Source organism: Mastigoproctus giganteus, chromosome 7, assembly GCF_048544385.1.
Source record: "Mastigoproctus giganteus isolate SK-2022 chromosome 7, ASM4854438v1, whole genome shotgun sequence".
Classification (NCBI taxonomy): domain Eukaryota; kingdom Metazoa; phylum Arthropoda; class Arachnida; order Uropygi; family Thelyphonidae; genus Mastigoproctus; species Mastigoproctus giganteus.
In genome coordinates, this window is record NC_143581.1 from 80,873,473 (window position 1) to 80,892,874 (window position 19,402).

General features: G+C 35.6%; 1 protein-coding gene across 1 annotated transcript in view; it reads left to right on the top strand.

Moving 5' to 3' along the window:
* The window catches only part of LOC150083026 (DNA-dependent protein kinase catalytic subunit-like), a 387,849-nt gene that overhangs the window by 242,730 nt on the left and 125,717 nt on the right, over positions 1–19,402 (top strand). The window contains exon 15 of the mRNA XM_090378359.1: positions 397–459. Within this exon, the coding sequence (XP_090234485.1) occupies positions 397–459 (63 nt within the window). The remainder of the gene's footprint in view (positions 1–396; positions 460–19,402) is intronic.

Here is a 19,402-nt window from a genome sequence, read left to right on the forward strand (position 1 = left end):
TTAAGAAAATAATTTTTTTTAAAGAAAATAAGAAAGAAAATAATGAAAAGTAGCAAAAAGAGATATAATAAAATTTTGATGTATCCAAAAATAATTGATACATAAGGCAGGTAATTATTTGGGGACTACACCTGGCTATGTTTCAATAACTGTGTTTCTATGCCTATATATTGCTATGGAAGGAAAAATAGTAAAAAAAGATAGTACTCTGATAGAATGAAAATAAAATGCAAATAGAAAGTATTATTTTTTATTTTTTTTTTTTTTTTTGTAATAGGGAGGGTAAAAGTATCAAATTCTTCCATAAAGGTGGGAGGTAGTCCCTATCTTTATGGAAGATTTATTTAATATCTTTGATTATTTAGAATTATATATCTATATTAATATTTAATATAGGGTTTGATTACAAACAAAAAAGAAAAACAAGAGGAAATAAATGCTACATTTTATGAGGAAAAAGTAAGTACCATCAGTAAATTCAACCTAACTCTTTGTATTTGTTGTAAAAATGTAGTTGAAAATAATAAAAATTTTGTTTCTTGTATGTTTAAACCTGTCAACTTTATTTGCCTTATCAAATATTTCTGTTATTCATATGTCTTTTATGGTTTTCTAGAAAATTTACCTTTCTTCTAGATTTTAGTTGTCCCACCACCCTATATAGATCATTATACATATTTGGTATGTTTTATAGATAAATGACTTTAATCCAACATTAAAGTTTCTCTGCATGCCGCACTAAACCCCTCCTAGGGAGTTATGATTGAATGGGACCTGCTAAACTGATAAGAAGAGGAAATAATCTAGATGTTATATGATTAAAAATGACACACAAGCATAACCACTAATGATCTGAAAGATGATAGCCTAATTTGAACACACTCAATATTATTCGACTTTTAGTTCACTGAATTTACCAACCTCCATTAAAACAGGTTACTTAAACTGTCAAGTTTGGCCAATATTATTATTATTATTATTAATCATATGGTGCAAGGAAGCCTAAGGCTTATGCTGCACCAGGCTAAAAAAAAAAAAAAAAAAAAAATTCTGAATTACCCAGAGAGAGAGAGAGAGAGAGAGAGAGAGAGAGAGAGAGAGAGAGAGAGAGAGAGAGAGAGAAAGTAGAAGGGAATCACCAAGAAAGAGAAGAATGATGATATCCAGCTCAGGACCCTGGGTGTGCCAAGCCCATACTCACCAGATATGAGCCCCTGGGGATAAAACATCCCTAAACCCCATACAATTCCTCAAATATCAGAGGTTTGGACACTTCCAGACACTATGCTTGTTATGCAAACTGAGGATCTAAGAAACTTGCACAAAGTGAACATACTGGTGAATGTACTGCTGCCTCACTACAGTGTCTTAACTGTGGTCATGAGACAAGATCTCTGTGCTCTCAATCCATACCACACCTTGAATATTGCATTGCATCTAGCTGGGGGGGGGGGGAGAACATCCAATCATTTTTCTGTCAAAACCCTCCAAGTGATCAAAATTTAGTAAAACTGCAAAGGCCAGATGCTTATGAATTGAGACAAGGTTATATCAACAATTAGGATATATCAACAATTACCATACCCCAAAACGGTATGGTAATTGTTGATATTTTAACTATATTGAGATAATACTTGATCTCCGTGTAGAAGATGATATGGAGACAGGATGTCATATTATTTCAATCCTAGAAGCAGAAGATGAGGATTCTGGACATCCGATATTTCCAAAAAAAGAAAAAAATAAATAAAAACATTAAAAAATAATAATAAATAAACACAGCTGGCCCAATTATGCATCTCATAAAAATAGTTATCTTGATCTTCCTCTCACAAAACCAAATAATGCATAGTGGAATTGTAGAGGCATGCAAAGCAATATCAAAATGTTCATAACTTACTCAAACATATAATCCATAGATGGCAAAGGTAAAGAAAGCCTACACGAGAATGGCATCTCTCTTCAAGAAATAAACTTAACACTACAAGTAACCAATTTACAATACATTAAGTATGGAATTTACAGATGTGATAAAGACAAGGGAACTGTAGCACATGGAAGTTTAGTCATTCTGCTAAACTCCAGGATTCAATCCAAGTCCATCTCACTGCACACTTCCCTTGAGGTAGTTGCCACATTCATGGCACCTGAAATTGTCTTCACTCTTGTTTCTATATATCTCTCACCAAGTCACTTGTGCACTATAAAAGATGTTGAAGACCTTGTCACACAGTTACCCACCTCCTTCCTCCTGTTGCGAAGAACTTCAGCAGACAACAGGCGGTGTGTGTGTGTGTGTGTGTGTGTGTGTGTGTGTGTGTGTGTGTGTGTGTGTGTGTGTGTGTGTGTGTGTGTGTGTGTGTGTCCACCCCCACGACAGATAAATGTAGACAACTAGTTGAATCTCTCATTGACAAGCTCAACCTTTAATTACTAAACATTGGCTCTCACCTGTATGAATTTCTCCACAAGATCAACCTCAGGAATTTCTTTATCTTTCTGCTCTCCTACCCTTTTTCCAAGCATTGAACAACTAAAAATTGATTAACATCAATTTTTAACATCAATTAACATTAACATCAATTAAAATCAACTAACAATTGATTAACATCAATTGTTAGTTGATGTTAATTTCCAAACAACAAGTTCATTGTAGAAACAAAGATGACAAATATGGAAATTTTCCAGGGCCAACTGGGCAAAATATTATTCCAGCATATCACTTGATGACCACATTATTCAACATAAATCCATTGATAATGTCACCAAATACATCATGGATTACATATTCACAGCAAAATCTGCCATACCTCATTCTAATACCAGAAATCACAGGGCATTCCAATTTGCTGGCAGAGTGATTCCTGCAATGATGCAAAAAAAAAAAAAAAAAAAAAAAAAAGAAAAAAGAATAAAGTAGAATAATATTGAATTTATTTCACAAGCATTCAACTACCCTTAACCTTCTTTATTACTAGTATGGTATTAAAGCAAAAGTATGATATATAAGAAGGGAAGTTAAAATAACAATCCTGGTCTTAATTTTTCCTTCATTATCACTAATGATACCTATCCCAGTCTTATCTGGAGAAAAAATAGACACATCTCTGTGGTAAACACCCTTTGATACCTTCTACAGTCCGAAGGTGGAAGTGGCAAGATCTATCTGAGAAGATAGCAAATGTCCTTTGCAGAATCCTTCTCCCAAAATATGAACAAAATTTTTAGAAAGGTAAAGTGAGAGGCAAACATGTGAGAAATGATTTCAATTCAGTGTCATCACTTCCATATAACTACCCCTTTCACAGTTTGTGAACAACAAGAATCCATGAATAAATCAAAAAATAGTGCTGCTGGCCCTGATGGGATGTATTACCTAATTCTGTAGAAGTTTAATGACAATATACCTTAATTCCTTTCTGACTCTTTGCAATCAGATATGCCCCAATAATGTTTATCCCATCTCTTAAGTATCATTCAATTATGTTAGCATTTCCAAAACCAGGTAAAGATCAGTCTGATCCATAAAACTCATTTCTTTTACTAGCCACTTATGAAAAATTTTAGAAAAACTGATACAAAAGAGACTCACATGGTATCTATAATTTCGATCACTGATGAATAAAAGTTAATTTGATTTATGAAAAAACAGGTCCATGTCAGATCATAAGGATGAAGTCAAAACAAACATGTTTTCATAAGAAATGAGCATTTAGTTATGATATGCTAAGATATATACAGAAAGCCTTCAACCCTCCAGCAGTATGGCATACTTCAAGGCTAGCATTCTTTGCAACTCCAAAGTCAGTTGACCCATCTAATTCAAAGTTTTCATCAAAGCAGAATATTCCAAATTTGCTATTGAAATATATTCTGTCATTTGATCAAGATGGAGTGCAACAAGGATCTGTCCTCGGCACTATAATGCAGAACTTTCTAAATACTAACAAAACATACATATTTGCTGATGATCTTATGATCTCTTGTCTTGTCAAAAATATGGGTTCCATAGAGAGACAGCTTCAAATCTCCATTAATAAAATTGAAAAAAAAAAATTTGTATAATGGCTTCTGCCTCTCATTACAGGAAACTACTGCACACACTTCTGCAAAAAATAAAGTAAAAATAGAACCTGAACTCTGGAACTACCTGTCATCAGTTTCTAACAGTATTCAGAACCTTGGACTTTCATTTGACAGCACTCAATAAAAACTTTTCAATTCAAATTTTTCTAAGTCACATAAAGTATATAAGTGTACTTTGCCTGGAGAAGCTAAATATTCTTAGAATAATTTCTCTTATGATGTGGGGAGCTGAAAAATGCATTTTTCTCCACCTGTATTGAACCCTCATCCAATCTTGATTGGATTATGGTACTCATGTTTATGACTCTACTAGAACAAGCATCTTACACTGGTTCAGTTCAATCTGGCCCAGCACCCTTAGTATAACCTTAACTGCTTTCAGAACATAGCTAGTTGGCCCTGATGAATGAATTTAAACCAAAGTTTTTATCCAGAGGTAAATAAACATCCACAAATCCAAGAAGAAAAATTCCATTTTTTTTTTTTTTTTTTGTTATTAAAACCCCTAGAAAGAGAGGTATTCATGTATTTGAACCTACAGTAATTAGTATATGTTTATCTTCTTCTTGGTATATGTTTATCTTCTTTCATGTTCTCAACTTGTGCATGGGTTGTGAGAGGATGAAAGAGGATAGTTGTTGACATTAAACTTGAATTTCTGTAGATTGTAATTTTCATGAAATAAGTATGAAGGGAGGTTGTTCCAGAATACAGAAATTGAAAGAATAAATGAGGAAGAAGAAAAGGCATTTCATCGAGTTTCAAGTTGGGCAAAGAAAAGATGCTGCCTTATTGCAACATATGTTCAGACTGGTTTGGAAGAGGTGGGGAAGGGAATTATAGAGGCCATTTCAGAAGAACAGGTCCCCTGGAAGTATCTCTAGAAAAGGTATGCAGCAGAAACAGAATGTCTCTGAGACAAAGAATGGAAAGACTGTAAGAGATGGGTCAATAATTAACCTAATTGCCCTCTTCTGAATTTAGAAGCCTAAGAGAGGTTTTGGGTGTACCACCCCAGATGTGGGAAAAAAAAATTGGAAAGGAGTACTGCTTGGCACTGATCATTAGCCACTCTTCTAATCTTCACATCATCTGCTGATTTAGACCTCACACCCCCTTAATCTTTCATCAAAAATAATTAGTGAAAATTAGAAACAACAGCTTGGTCTTATTGGTCTGAAAAAAACTAATCACATTCCTCTACTTCCTGGGCTGCAGCCACACTGCAAACCACCTTAGGATCTCACCTGAGATCCTTTTGTGTTTCAACTTATACATTAATATCTCATGAGAAATTGAGTCAAATGCTTTGCTGAAATCCAAATAAACAGTGTTCAATTTGTCTTACATCCAGCTCATGAATGACTGTCAAAATTGCTAACCCAGCTAGTTAAATATTATTTTCCCTCACAAAAACCATATGATGGTTGGAGGGGGGGTAAGTTTGACTTAAATGTTATTTATCCTTAAGATTTCCATTTATATCTTACTGTCTATATATTTCTCTCTTTATCATTGCCCGGATAATTTTCCCTACCACTGAAGTCAGAGTCACCAATCTATGTCAATATGAGATGGGTCAATAATTAACCTAATTGCCCTCTTCTGAATTTAGAAGCCTAAGAGAGGTTTTGGGTGTACCACCCCAGATGTGGGAAAAATATTCCATGATATGGCAGATTTATGATTTGTACAGAGTGAACAGCTGTTTGGAAGAAAAGTAATGCCAAGAGCAAAAGAGAAAACCCAATTTTTTTAGATGTAGAGGAAGCAGTATTTGTGATGTGCTTATGCTAAGAGAGATTAGAAGTCAGAGTAATCCCTAATAGAGATATGTGATCTTGTCTAGCAATCTAAGTTGTCATCAAAGATTAGCATAATGGTAGAAGGAACATTTTAGTGTAATATAAGATAGGACTGAGTTTTAGAAGGATTGAAATCAATTAAGTTATCTTTGCCCCACTGGAGAATTAGCTGCAGTTCAGAATTTAAGGAATGGGTAGTGGATATTCAAAACGTTGAAGCTGTTTATTCTGGACATGGTTTCTCAAACTGAGAGGGGGAATGTAATGTACTGTCATTTTCAAAACTATGGATAGGATTTCTGGTCAAAGGAAGAAGGTCATTAATATACAATAGGAAAACAGTGGGAGAAAGATGTTGTTATTTGGTTTTTAGGAGCATTAGCAACTAAGGCCATATTGCTCTGGGGATATGCGGTGGTCATTCTCTGACCTTTCTGCATCCTTCATATTTTGTGGGCATGGGCTCAAACCCTGGTCTACTCAAGAAGCATGTGCTATGCACTGCTGCTCCTGCCCACCTGACTATGGAGGCACCTGGGAGAAAGAACTGAACCTTGAGGAACACCTGCATTATTGGAGAAGTTAGAAGACAGCCATCTACCTTCACCCATAGTGAATGGTCAGAGAGAAAACTGGATATCCGAATACAAAAAACAGTTGGCAAACCATAAGATGATGCTTATTTAGAAGACCTTTAATCAGACCTTTAAGCATTTCAAAGGCTTTTGAAATGTCTAGAGTGGTGTTTCCCAACCTTTTTTTTACCATGCCCCACCTAAGTCTTTCTAAAATTCTGATGCCCCCTATGTAACGTTGGGAAACACCGTTATACATATTTTTTATATTCAAAAATTGAATTATTCCCTAAATGAAGCTTAATTACAACTTGTTCAGGACACAAGACTTAGGTTTTAGGAAGAAATCTTAGGAAATTATTAAGAAAAAAATAGTAAGTAAATTTTTAAAACATATAATAGACATTGTGATATCCAGTCGATTTCTTTTCTTTAGTAACAAATCATTTATGGCACTAAATCCACATTCAGCTAAATAAGAAGATGGAAACGGTAACAATAGCTCTCTTGCAAAGTTGGTTGAATTCGGGTATTTAATTTCTGTTTCATCACAAAGCCATGCCATCGCTTCTTTTATATTGAATAAAGTTTTAACTGACTCATCATTTTGCATTTCTGAGAATTCTTCTTGGTACTGCATTGATACATCAGACAAATCCACTAACATTGGTTGTATCATCCAGGTTGGAAAATCAATTTGTTTTAAATCAAAAAAACTTTCTTTTAAATCATTGGACAGAATTTTCAGATGATCAACAATAACAAATACAGCGGTATCAGTCACTTCACATTTTTTGCAGACAACGAAACTGTTCAAACTTTTTTTAAAAATATATTTTTGACATAATTTAATAAATGTAATGAAATCAAATGTCTTCGCTTTTGCATCGACGAGAGTTTTATTTGTTCCTTGAAGTTGTTTATTTAATATATTTAGTTTTTCAAAGATATCGGCTAAATAACTCACAAATGCTTTACCATCGACCGTTAACAGATGCTTCATTTTAGGTTTGTCACTTAAAAAGTCACTAATAGTATCAAATAGTTCCATAAATCTTTTCAAGCAGTTCCCTTTCGAGAGCCACCTTACTTCAGTGTGAAGTAAAAATCTCACATGGTCTTCATTTTGTTCTTCACAAAAAAGCTTGAAGAGACACAAGTTTTCCCTATGAATAACACAATGCACAAGAAGCATTTCTGGATTCTCTTCTTTCATCAATTTTAAGCAACCATTTTTCTTGCCCATCATATTAGGAGCACCATCTGCAGCGCAAGATGTTATATTTTTCATTGATATATTATTGTCATCTAAGTAATTTTGTAGCTTATTATATATATCTTTGGAGGTAGTGGTGCTCTCTAATGATTTACAGAATAACATTTCTTCAGAAAAATTACCTTTATCAATATATCTTACATAAGTTATCAGTACGGCTTCACTGTCTCTCAAAGTTGAGTCATCCATTTGCACTGAGAATTTTCTTGTTTTCAGCTTTCCAACAAGTTGTATTTCAATATCTTTACTCATTTCATCTATTCTTCCGCTAACAGTATTGTTATTGAGTGGCATAGCTTTCACGTCTTTGTCATCTTTTTCCAGAACTGTTTTAAGAAATGCTGATATTGATGGTTTGATTAAATTCTCTCCTATAGTATGATTTTTCCCAGATTTAGCAATGAGTAAAGAAATTTCATAACTAGCCTCAAGAGTACGATTGATAGTTGCAGTATGAGCAATAAACAGAGACTTTACCAACAATTCTTCTTTTGTACAAGTTAAGTCATAGTAGGCGGTTGTTTTAAACTCTAGACGAGCAATTTTTGAATTGCCCACCTGAACAATCAAATTTCCCCCATGTGGGGCGTAGGACCCACGTTGGGAAACACCATTCTAGAGCAACTGCTTCAGCTTCATGAAATGTTTCCATTGAATTTGTCCAGAGATGGGTAACATAACTACTATATCGCCAGTGGAACAATGTTGGCAGAATCCATACTGGCAATCATTGATCAGATGGAGGGTTTCTACATAGTTTAAGAATTGTAATTTAATAGATTTCACCATTACTTTAGAAAGCGTAGAAGTAAGTGCAATTTGGACAATAATTGGGTGAGAAGGATTTGTCGTCCTTTTTAGGAACTTTCTGGATATGACTAAATTTCCAAGTAGTAGGAAAACATCAGTGGAATAAAGTGTAAAATGATGATATAGAACAGGGGTAAGTTCAGGAGCACATATTTTGAGAACAACTTGAGAAATACCATCAGGACTTGATGCTTTTTGGTATCAAGACTGTTCAAAATTCTGATGGCTTTTTGATGGAAATCCACCGGAGGAGGAATTGGATGGTTGTATTGGGGATGGCAGGAGGTGGATTAACAAGGTCATCAGTACACGTTTGTTGTTTGTTTGTTTTTTGGAGCATTAGCAACTAAGAACATATTACTCCGGGGATATGCAGTGGTCATTCCCTGACTTTTCCGTATTTTGGTGGTCACGGGCTCAAACCCCGGTCTAATCAAGAAGCGTGTGCTTCGCACTGCTGCTCCTGTCTACCTGGCTACGGAGGTGCCTAGAGGAAAAGTAGGATGCTAGGAGGTCAGCTTCATCCTGCTAGCATTCTACTTTTCCTGAAGTGGCAATAGAACCATCTGATTTTGAGCGAGGTGGAAATAGAGATGGGCAAAATTTGTGGCCAATAGTTTGGCAAGAGACTAGAATGCTGAAATTCCATTTGGACAAGAAGTAAGTTTTCTACTCTTAGCCTGTTTGAAATCTAATTTGAGCTGATTAATAACTGCTTTACAGATGTTGTAAACTTTGGTGTAGGCACAGAATGAACCTGAAGATTTGGATACAAGCCAATTGCGGTTTGCAACATTCTTATCTTGCACACATACTACTCGACTCCCTTCAGTCACCATCTGGCAGAATAGTGGCAGCAAGATTATATACTAGCTGATCTGAAAGCCTCCTAGAGAGTTGCCAATATGTTCGGTCTGGTGGAGTAGCTAGCAGCTGGCCTGTGAACCCCATTTTAGAGTTGTATCAGGAAATATCAGGAAGATTGGATTTCACCATATGAGCATCATAACTGCAATAGACATAAATCATACAGCATGATGGAAGAGATTAGGGATTGCTGGGGCTTTGCCTGGGAGACTAAACATGTGTACCACCACATATACAAGGTCCATAAGGTTTATCACCTTATGGTGGTCACCTACAGCAGTGGTGTCCAACCTTTTCCAGTATGGGAGTCCATATTCAAAGTTAGATTTGTTTCGTGGGCACTTTTCTTTGTGTTAATGTGTTACTTTTTTCATATTTTGTTATATGTAAAAGGAAGTTTCTATTTTCATGTAACCTTTTTTTTATTTTCAAGCTATATATAAAAAATGCAAATTCCCAACACTTATGTGAAATAAATCTGCCAGTGATTTATTTTTTTAGATTTTATTAAAATTATAAAAATATGATGGCTAAGTAAAGAAAGCCAACATGCGAAACCTTTAGTTGTGAAAAGCGTTTTCCAGTACCGCAGCTTCTCCCTGCATTCTCAGTAAACAGATGGTGTGAGTTATCTGGTAGAAGTCGATAATGATGTATTGATTAGTTTTTTCTTATTATTAAAATCAGATTATCGGAGTTCATGAGTGGGCTGAAATTTACTTATGGGTACACCCTCCAGACTGCCTCAGCATTAGGTTGTTTATCCCCATTCCTGCTGTTTTAACCCAATACAAAAACAACTTCTGCAGACTGTGCATGTTATCAGTAGTTACAGTAGAAGTCGTTTGCCTATTGGGTTAAAACAGCAGGAAGGGGGAATAAACACCCTATGAGTGAGGCAGTCTGGAGGGTGTACCCGTAAGTAAATTTCAGCCGCGAAGGCATTACACTCAAGAACTCCAATAATCTGCTTTTAATAGTGAGAAAAAACTAATCAATACATCGTTAAATACTTCTACTGCCACTACCAAAAAATGCACCATCTGTTTACTGAGAATGCAGGATAAAGCTGTGGTACTGGGAAACATGTTTGACTGCTAAAAATTTCCTATGGTTCTTGTGTTGGCTTTCTTTACCTTTGATTTTTAAAAAAATTCCTTATTTTTGTTTTTTAATGGTTACTTTAGAAAATTTGCAATCAGAAAAGGATCACTGCTTTTCAATATTAAGGTGAATAAATAAATATAATGATACATCTGAACTTGAAAATATTCAAAAATTTTATTAAGTGCAATACACATTAACTGAATAAAACTTAACATTTAATGCAATGATTGAGGCTGGATATTTTTTGATAATTGTTCAAAATTTCGTTGTAAATTTGTGACGCCAATTCTCAATACAGAATGAATATTCTCATCTGTTATTCTGTTTCTTTTTAAATATTTATTTGATTTCATGAGTGAAAAAGAAAATTGCTCTCAAAACATGCATTGATCTGAACAAGGTAACCATTTTCATGGCAGTTTTGTTATTAGTGGAAAATCTTCAATGAAGAGCCTTGTAGAATTAAAGCAATTTATTTTCACAGTTCATATACAGTAAACCCCCGCTATTCGCAGTATCTGTATTCGCGGTTTCGCGTATTCGTGATCGCTGATTTAATATAAAATGAAACCTAAAAAAAAATGCAATTTTAAAGCGCCGTGAACATTTTCCGCCATAAAAAAACATGGGCGTGGCTAAAATTATCTTTCCCGGTCAAAACAGCGCTCAGTGGGTGGGGGGAGAGGGGTGACAAAATCGCGAGCGTGGATATTTCTCGCTAATCCTTGTTCAGTATGTGTTATGCGCTTGCCATGGAAGGTTTCGTCGTTTGCTTTTAATTTATATGCTTATAAATTGAATAAATTTATCAATTTATAAATTGATATGCTTACAAAAGTGATAAATCTACCATTTTGCAGTGTAAAAACAGACTTTTTCGAGTGTGTTAACGGAAGAAAGTGATTTTATTGTGGACAAGTTCTTTCTAACCCGTACAAAAATATGGCTATGAATAACAAGGGAAATGTGAAAATATCAAAGAAGGTGATGACTTAGCGAATAAAATTGAGTTATTAGACAAAATTTTTAATGGTGAAAGTGTCTCCTCAGTGGCAAAACATTATAAAATCAATGAGTCAACGGTACGATCAATCAAGAAATCGGAAGAAAAAATCCGCTGTAGTGTCCGTGAAAACGTGCTAATTGCTTCAAAAATTTGCTCTGTAACTCGTGATGTTAAATTAGAAAAAATGGAAAACGCTTTAAATCTGTGGATAGAAGACCGAACTCAAAATAAAATTCCGTTAAGTTCACTCATCATTCGCGAAAAGGCAAAACTCCTTTATCAACACTTTAGCGAAACTGGTGATAGCACTGGCGGGATAAGTTTTTTTGCTAGCAAAGGCACTGGTTTGAAATTTCTAATAAATATTACATTTAATATTAAATTGTTTCTTATTTTCATTTCGATGCCATATGCTTGCATTTCACTATGTATTGTCTATGTACATAGTCATATTATGAAGGTACATAATACATACGTATGTATTATGTAGGTAATACATACCTACATAATACATACGTAGACAAAATTTTAGACTAGTTTTTCTTATATATATATATATTCATACTTTGGAACGGAACCCCTTTATTACTATGGGAGCCATAACTCAGTATTCGCGTTTTCGGTATTCGCGACATTTCTCAGGAACGTAACCCCCGCTATTCGCGGGGGTTTACTGTACTTATTTTTGAACTATTTTTTTCGGTTTTAAGATCAATAATTTCAAGTTGCAAGCTGGAATTGTAGTTTTCAGCCATGAAAGTAAATGGATTCTCAAACAAACTTATGTCTTTTTCATGGGATTTTATATCAGCAAATTGACTTTCATACTTGTCAAAAAGTAATTGTAACGAGAGGCAATGATTCTTTGGAAATATGTGTTTCCAAACTGAACTGATTCTTTCTCAATTTGGGATTTAAATAATAACTTATTCTGAAATGATTTGATGTCACCATACAAATCAGAGATCAGTTTTCCTTTCCCTTGTAGTTTTAAATTAAGTGCATCGAAATGACTAGAAATGTGTGTATGAATTGCAAGATCAAGCAACCACTTCATATTTGATAGTTGTTTTATTGGTTTCTCTCTTTCTGTCATAAAAATATCAATTTCCTGATGCAGTTTAAAGAAACAATATAACATTGCCTGCCACGACTAAGCCAGCTTGCTGCACCATGTAAAATTATACCTTCATATTCAGGTTAAATTTCTGAAAGAAACTGCTGAAACATACAGTGATTATTAAAATTTACAGTTGAAATCAACACATTCATAATGTGTTGGAAATCCAATGCTTTCCCACAGAGAGCTTCTTGATGCACAATGCAGTGAATTCAAATCAGAGGTTCAATTCCGATATCTATAATTTTCTTGATTATTCTGTTTGTTATTTGGTTTTTAGGAGCATTAGCAACTAAGGCCATATTGCTCCGGGGATATGTGGTGGTCATTCCCTGACCTTTCCGCATCCTCTGTATTTCGTGGTCACAGGCTCGAACCCTGGTCTAATCAAGAAGCATATGTTACGCACTGCTGCTGCTGCTGCTCACCTGGCTATGGAGGCACCTTGATTATTCTACCCATAAGTTCAATGTTATCACCAATCATTTTTCTACCATCAGTTGTGATCCCTACAAGGTTTTTAATATTTAATCCTAACTTTTCAACAGATTGGCAAAATTTTTCAAAATGGTTTTCACCTGTAGTTGTTCTGTGCATACTCTGTAGATCAGCTAAATCTGCAACTGGTACAAAATTATCATCAATTCCATATATGAAGATGAGGGTTGGGCTGTGTCATTTACATCAGTACTATCATCCAGTGCCAAACTAGGTTTCATTTGTTTTATGTTTTGCAGAAGTTGTTGGAACAAATTCTTTCCAATATCTTCAACTGTTCAAATAATTTTTTTTGAGACAAACTAATGTCTTATATCATTGTTCCTTTCTCTGGACAAATTTTTTTCACAATTTTTAACAAACAGCGTTTAACAAATTCGCCATCACTGAATGGTTTACTTTCAAAGGCGATCAAATGTACAACTGGATTACTGGCACTCACAGCAGGAAATTTCTTGACTGATATGTATTCAGTGTGTTTTGTTTTGTTTTTTTTAATTCGCTTAGTAATTTTGAACACTTATTTTCGCAACACTCCTTTATGTTGATCATAAGATTTATGCTTGGAATCAGTATCACTTTAAATTATATTCTTTAAAAACTCACACAGTCTCTTTACACACCAAACACACTTCTTTTTCATCATACTCAATGAAGAAATAGTGTTTAGTCCACCTTTGATTAAAAACACGACGCTCCAAATCGACTTCCCTCTTTTGGAACTGTTTTAGGGATTGATTTTTTAATTCAATTCAATGAACAAGTAATATCAAAATTGTAGAATTTCACAATATGAAAAGATTGATAGGTACATAACTGAATTTAGCATACATATGACTGCACTGAACTACATGTACACATTTGACACTGTCAAGCTCAATGCTTGCATACGTGTACATGCAGTGGCATGATTCTCTAAAATTCTGTTTTAATTCATTTGCTGCATGGGCTGTATAAAAATTACTCGTGAGCAGTATACAGCCTGCAGGCCATAGATTAGACACCACTGACCTGCAGCATACTAGATGATATATTTAAGGACTTGCAATCGGGGTTATACCTAGTGTTCTTCAATTACGCATTTAAATTCTGTTACCTTTCTTCCCATCACATGTGGCTATATCTTTTTATTCACAGTGGATAATTTACTATTAAAACAAGCTTATTGAAATCAGAACTGAAGGAAACATATTACAGGAACTAATGACAAGTTCTAATATTCACCACAATAATATATTTAAAAACATAGAAGATTTAGAACCTTATTGAAAACATGCCTTTTTGTGATAATCAGAAGAACTAATGAGAAGAAAAATGTGTGTGATGCTTATAAATTATCAGATGACACAGAGGCCTGTGGTAGCTATAAGCTAGTCTGTAATCGAGTCACAAAGGAGGTTAGGCAAGTGAAAGCAGAATCTTTGGAAAGGATGCAAAGAAAAAACAGCAAAGACTTCACTACTAATGTAATCTCTAGAAGGAAGAGCATGAAAAATATTGGTCCACTCAGTATCAGTGGTTTGGCTGTTGATGATCCTGCTCAGATTTCTGACAAACTGCATGAGTATTTTGCATCTCTATTCACACATGACAAATTATTTAGGGGAGGTGATGCTACACATTTATCAAACTCTAACAAGGAGCAAAATGATTATATGATAACTGTGAGGAGAAATTGTTGAAGTTAAACATAAGGAAGGTGCCTGGGATGTATAGGATCTGTCCAATTATATTGACGGAGGTAGCAAAGGACGCAAGAAAACACTTAGCCATAATTATGAGAGCATCCTTGGATTTGGGGGAAGTCCCCATGGACTGGAGATGGGTAAATGTACCCCCAATTCACAAATGGGTTCATATGGTGACATGAGTAATTGCAGACCTGTTAGTTAAACTTCTGTTTCGGGGAAAAAATGGAATCACTGGTTAAAGAGAGTGCCTCCGTAGCCAGGTGGGAAGGAGCAGCAGTGCGTAGCACACGCTTCTTGATTAGACCGGGGTTCGAGCCCATCACCACCAAATGCGGAGGATGCAGAAAGGTCAGGTAATGACCACCGCATATCCCGGAGCAATATGGCCTTAGTTGCTAATGCTCCTAAAAACCAAATAACAACAACAACAACCACCACTGGTTAAAGAGACATTTCAGGACCATCTAGAGAAGACTGCAGTTAAGACCCAGCTTGGGAGGAGCAGTCTTTTCTGACTGATCTGATGGTCTCAAAGGATCTGGATGCAAAAAATAATTTTGATACCATATACTTGGATTTTGATACTGTTTCACATGGAAAACTGCTGTACAAATTGGAGCAGTATGCCATTAAGGTGAAGTTGCTGTTATGGATAAAGAGATGGTTGAGTTGGAGAAGGCAGAGAGTGGTAATTAATGGACACTGCTCTTCATGGATTAATATTATTGGTGGAGTCCCCCAGGGTTTGGTGTTAGGTCCATTGTTGTTTTCTATATTTATCAATGATATTGATGAAGGTATATCAGGCTGAATGTCCAATTTTCAGATGATACAAAGGATGGCAGGGTTGTTAATGATAGTATGCTACTGTAACAGGATATAGAAAAGTTTGGCAAATGGTATGAGAAGTGGTAACTGAAGTTTAACATTCAGAAATGCAAAGTACTGTATATGGGTAACAGTAACCCCAGAATAACTTACTATGTAGTGCTACTCTGAATAGTGGAGAATGAAAAAGACCTGTGAGTAATTGTCCAGTTAGATATGAAGTTTTCTGAGCAGTGCTGACAGGCACTGCCAGAACAGCTCATAGGGTCTTGTCAATTATATACTGGAATTTTGCTAGCAGGGATGATGAGGTGATTATCCCTTTGTATAAGGCAATGGTCAGGTCACACCTTGAGTAGTACGGCATACAGGTCTAGAGGCCTGATTTTAGGAAGGATGTAGAGCTGCTGGAATGAGTATAGAGAAGGGCAATGAGCGTGGCGAGGGGAAGAATGGGTTTTTTTCTTACCAAGAAAGACCTGACTGCAAATTGTGGCATCTGGAGACTAGGCACCTGCATGATGATCTAATTGAAATGCATAAGGCCTTGAATGGTTTGAGCAAGCTCACTACTGAAGGATTTCTTCCTTTTGCTCAGATTACGAAGTTGAGGGGCATTTAATTTGCCGTTAGTCAGTGTGTGGTTGATTGCTTGAAAAACTGTAATCTGCCATTGTGGAAGTTTGATACCTTAAATAAATTCATGAAGAAATGGACTAACTTTTGGAGTGAATAGATGGGTAAAATGGGAGTTTTTTTTTTAGGAGCATTAGCAACTAAGGCCATATTGCTCCGGGATATGCGGTGGTCATTCCCTGACCTTTCTGCATCCTCGGTATTTGGTGGTGACGTACTCAAACCCCGGTCTAATCAAGAAGCATGTGCTACGCACTGCTGCTCCTTCCCACCTGGCTATGGAGACGCCTTGGCAGTGAATAGATTATGGAAAATGAATACAGGATTATTTTTAAGAAAACCCATATATATTAACAATTTTAAACCATAATATTGTGTCATAAACTTAGTTTGATATAATGTATTAATTGGATTAATTTGATGTGACTGTTAGGCTGAAGGACTTCCTATAAAAAGGTATGAGTTAAATCTCTTATATTTTTTAAATTCTTTCTGTACACATTTTACTCCCCAAATTCCATTTCGGCATCCCTTATACCTGAGTGGCACCATGTCTCTGATATGGCCACCTTGGATGTCTTAAACAGCACTTCATATTCATCAAATTTATTTACTATGCTCCTAGCATTGCTGTAAATGCAAGTATACATGCACCTGTTCTTACTCTTAGTTACTCTAACACAGTCCATGTATTTACTTGTTTCATGAACCCCAGCAATTCCTGAAATCCCCAGCAACTCGCTCTCTCAGCTCCTGCTCATTCCAATAGAAGCAGAGCAAGAATCACTTCCACCTCTGCCTGCGGCTACTGTTAATCTATTCATCAATGCAGTTTTCCATCCCATCTAACATTGCCTCGATAGTATCAGCAAATATTCTTGCATCCCTTCTATTTAAGTGTATTCCATCCCTGTAGAAGCAATCTTTCCTGTTAACAAGCACAGATCACGCTGAGAGGTGCCTCCTTAGCTAGGTGGGCAGGAGCAGCAGTGCGAAGCACACGCTTCTTGATTAGACCGGGGTTCGAGTCCGTGACCACCAATACGGAGGATGTGGAAAGGTCAGGGAATGACCACCACATATCCCCAGAGCAATATGGCCTTAGTTGCTAATGCTTCTAAAAAAAAAACCAAATAACAATAATAACAACAACCATGCTGAGAAAAATTCTACCCCATGAGCCCTGCACAATCTCTCCAGGGCCAAATTGAGTTTCAAATTTAACCCTAACCCGCGACTTTTTTTCAGCAGTGACCTGTATTTGCTTAGTAAATCTGCAGCTATCCTACACTTAATGTCTATTTTGGGTTGCAGTTTCTAAAGTGCAATACCTTACATTTTGCTTCATTAAAACATAGATTGTGGATATTTATTTCATTAATACTGCTTGACACTGATCATTAATGATCAGTGTCAAGCAGTATTCCTATCAAATTTGTTGGAAAAAAAAAATTGGAAAGGAGTATTGCTTGGCACTGATCATTAGCCACTCTTCTAATCTTCACATCATCTGCTGATTTAGACCTCACACCCCTTAATCTTTCATCAAAAATAATTAGTGAAAATTAGAAACAACAGCTTGGTCTTATTGGTCTGAAAAAACTAATCACATTCCTCTACTTCCTGGGCTGCAGCCACACTGCAAACCACCTTAGGATCTCACCTGAGATCCTTTTGTGTTTCAACTTATACATTAATATCTCATGAGAAATTGAGTCAAATGCTTTGCTGAAATCCAAATAAACAGTGTTCAATTTGTCTTACATCCAGCTCATGAATGACTGTCAAAATTGCTAACCCAGCTAGTTAAATATTATTTTCCCTCACAAAAACCATATGATGGTTGGAGGGGGGGGGGGTAAGTTTGACTTAAATGTTATTTATCCTTAAGATTTCCATTTATATCTTACTGTCTATATATTGCTCTTTTTATCATTGCCCGGATAATTTTCCCTACCACTGAAGTCAGAGTCACCAATCTATAGTTACCCACTTCACACTTAGAACTGCTTTTATAAATTGGTACTACATTAGCGTTTCTCTAATTCAAAAGAATATCTTCTGAATAAAATCTGAATACTTTAAGGTTAATTATGATTCCTCATAATTAACCTTAAAGTTTCAATTTACTGTCTTGTAAGAATCCTGAAAGTACCGGGTATTTGTAACCAATTCCAGCAGCTTCATTTATTTTTGGCTTGAAAATTTTTCTAATATACAATCTACTGTGATTTCAGTATTATCAATTTGTCAGCCATACTTACATAGTCTCTCCCATCTAAGAAGGACCTTTCGTCATTGAAGATCAATGCAAAGTATCTGTTAAATTCACAGCAATGTCAGCTGGGTTATCTAATACTTTCTTACACCTATTACACAAGGTTCTAGTTTCTTTCTTCTTTGTATTCACTAACTTAATAAACTCCTTGTCTCTGTTAGCCAGTGATTTCTCATGCCCAGTCTTTACCATCCTAACCTTTCCTGTTGTACTGTTACAGAGTAACTTGGAGCTGTCATAGGCTGTAGTACTTTTCATTGTTCTGTAACGTTCCTGTTCTCTTTTTTTTTCAGCAATTAGGCTGACCAGCTTTGTGGTCAGTCTACTAGCTCAGACCATCCTTTATTATTGATTATTGTTATCTTTGTTAATGGTATATATTATTAGTAATAGTGGCAAACAATGCAAAAAAGTAAACTATATACAGCATCAGCAAAAAAAAAAAAAAAAAAAGCCCATCTCCATTCTCTAATATTTTGTCTAGAAATCATTTGAATTTTTTCAAATTATCCACTTCTACAGCACCAAATGAAACTTTGTTCCAAAAGTCCTTATGAATTGGTTAAAGGCAACCTTTCACAACACACATCTGTTCTGCAACTGGCCTTTCTCAGTTTGAATTTATTTCCCCCTCATGTGTATAGTCTGGGCAAGAGGAAGGATTCCATCAGCAATGAGGTTTTTCAGGACTCTCCAAATGCTGCAGTTCACAAATATGAAGCCTTTCCTGGTAGGAGTACCCTTTTGTTTTTTCTTGCTAATCTTGTTGCTCTTCTCTGCACCTGTTCAGTAGATCCACATCCTTTGTAAAATGAGGCA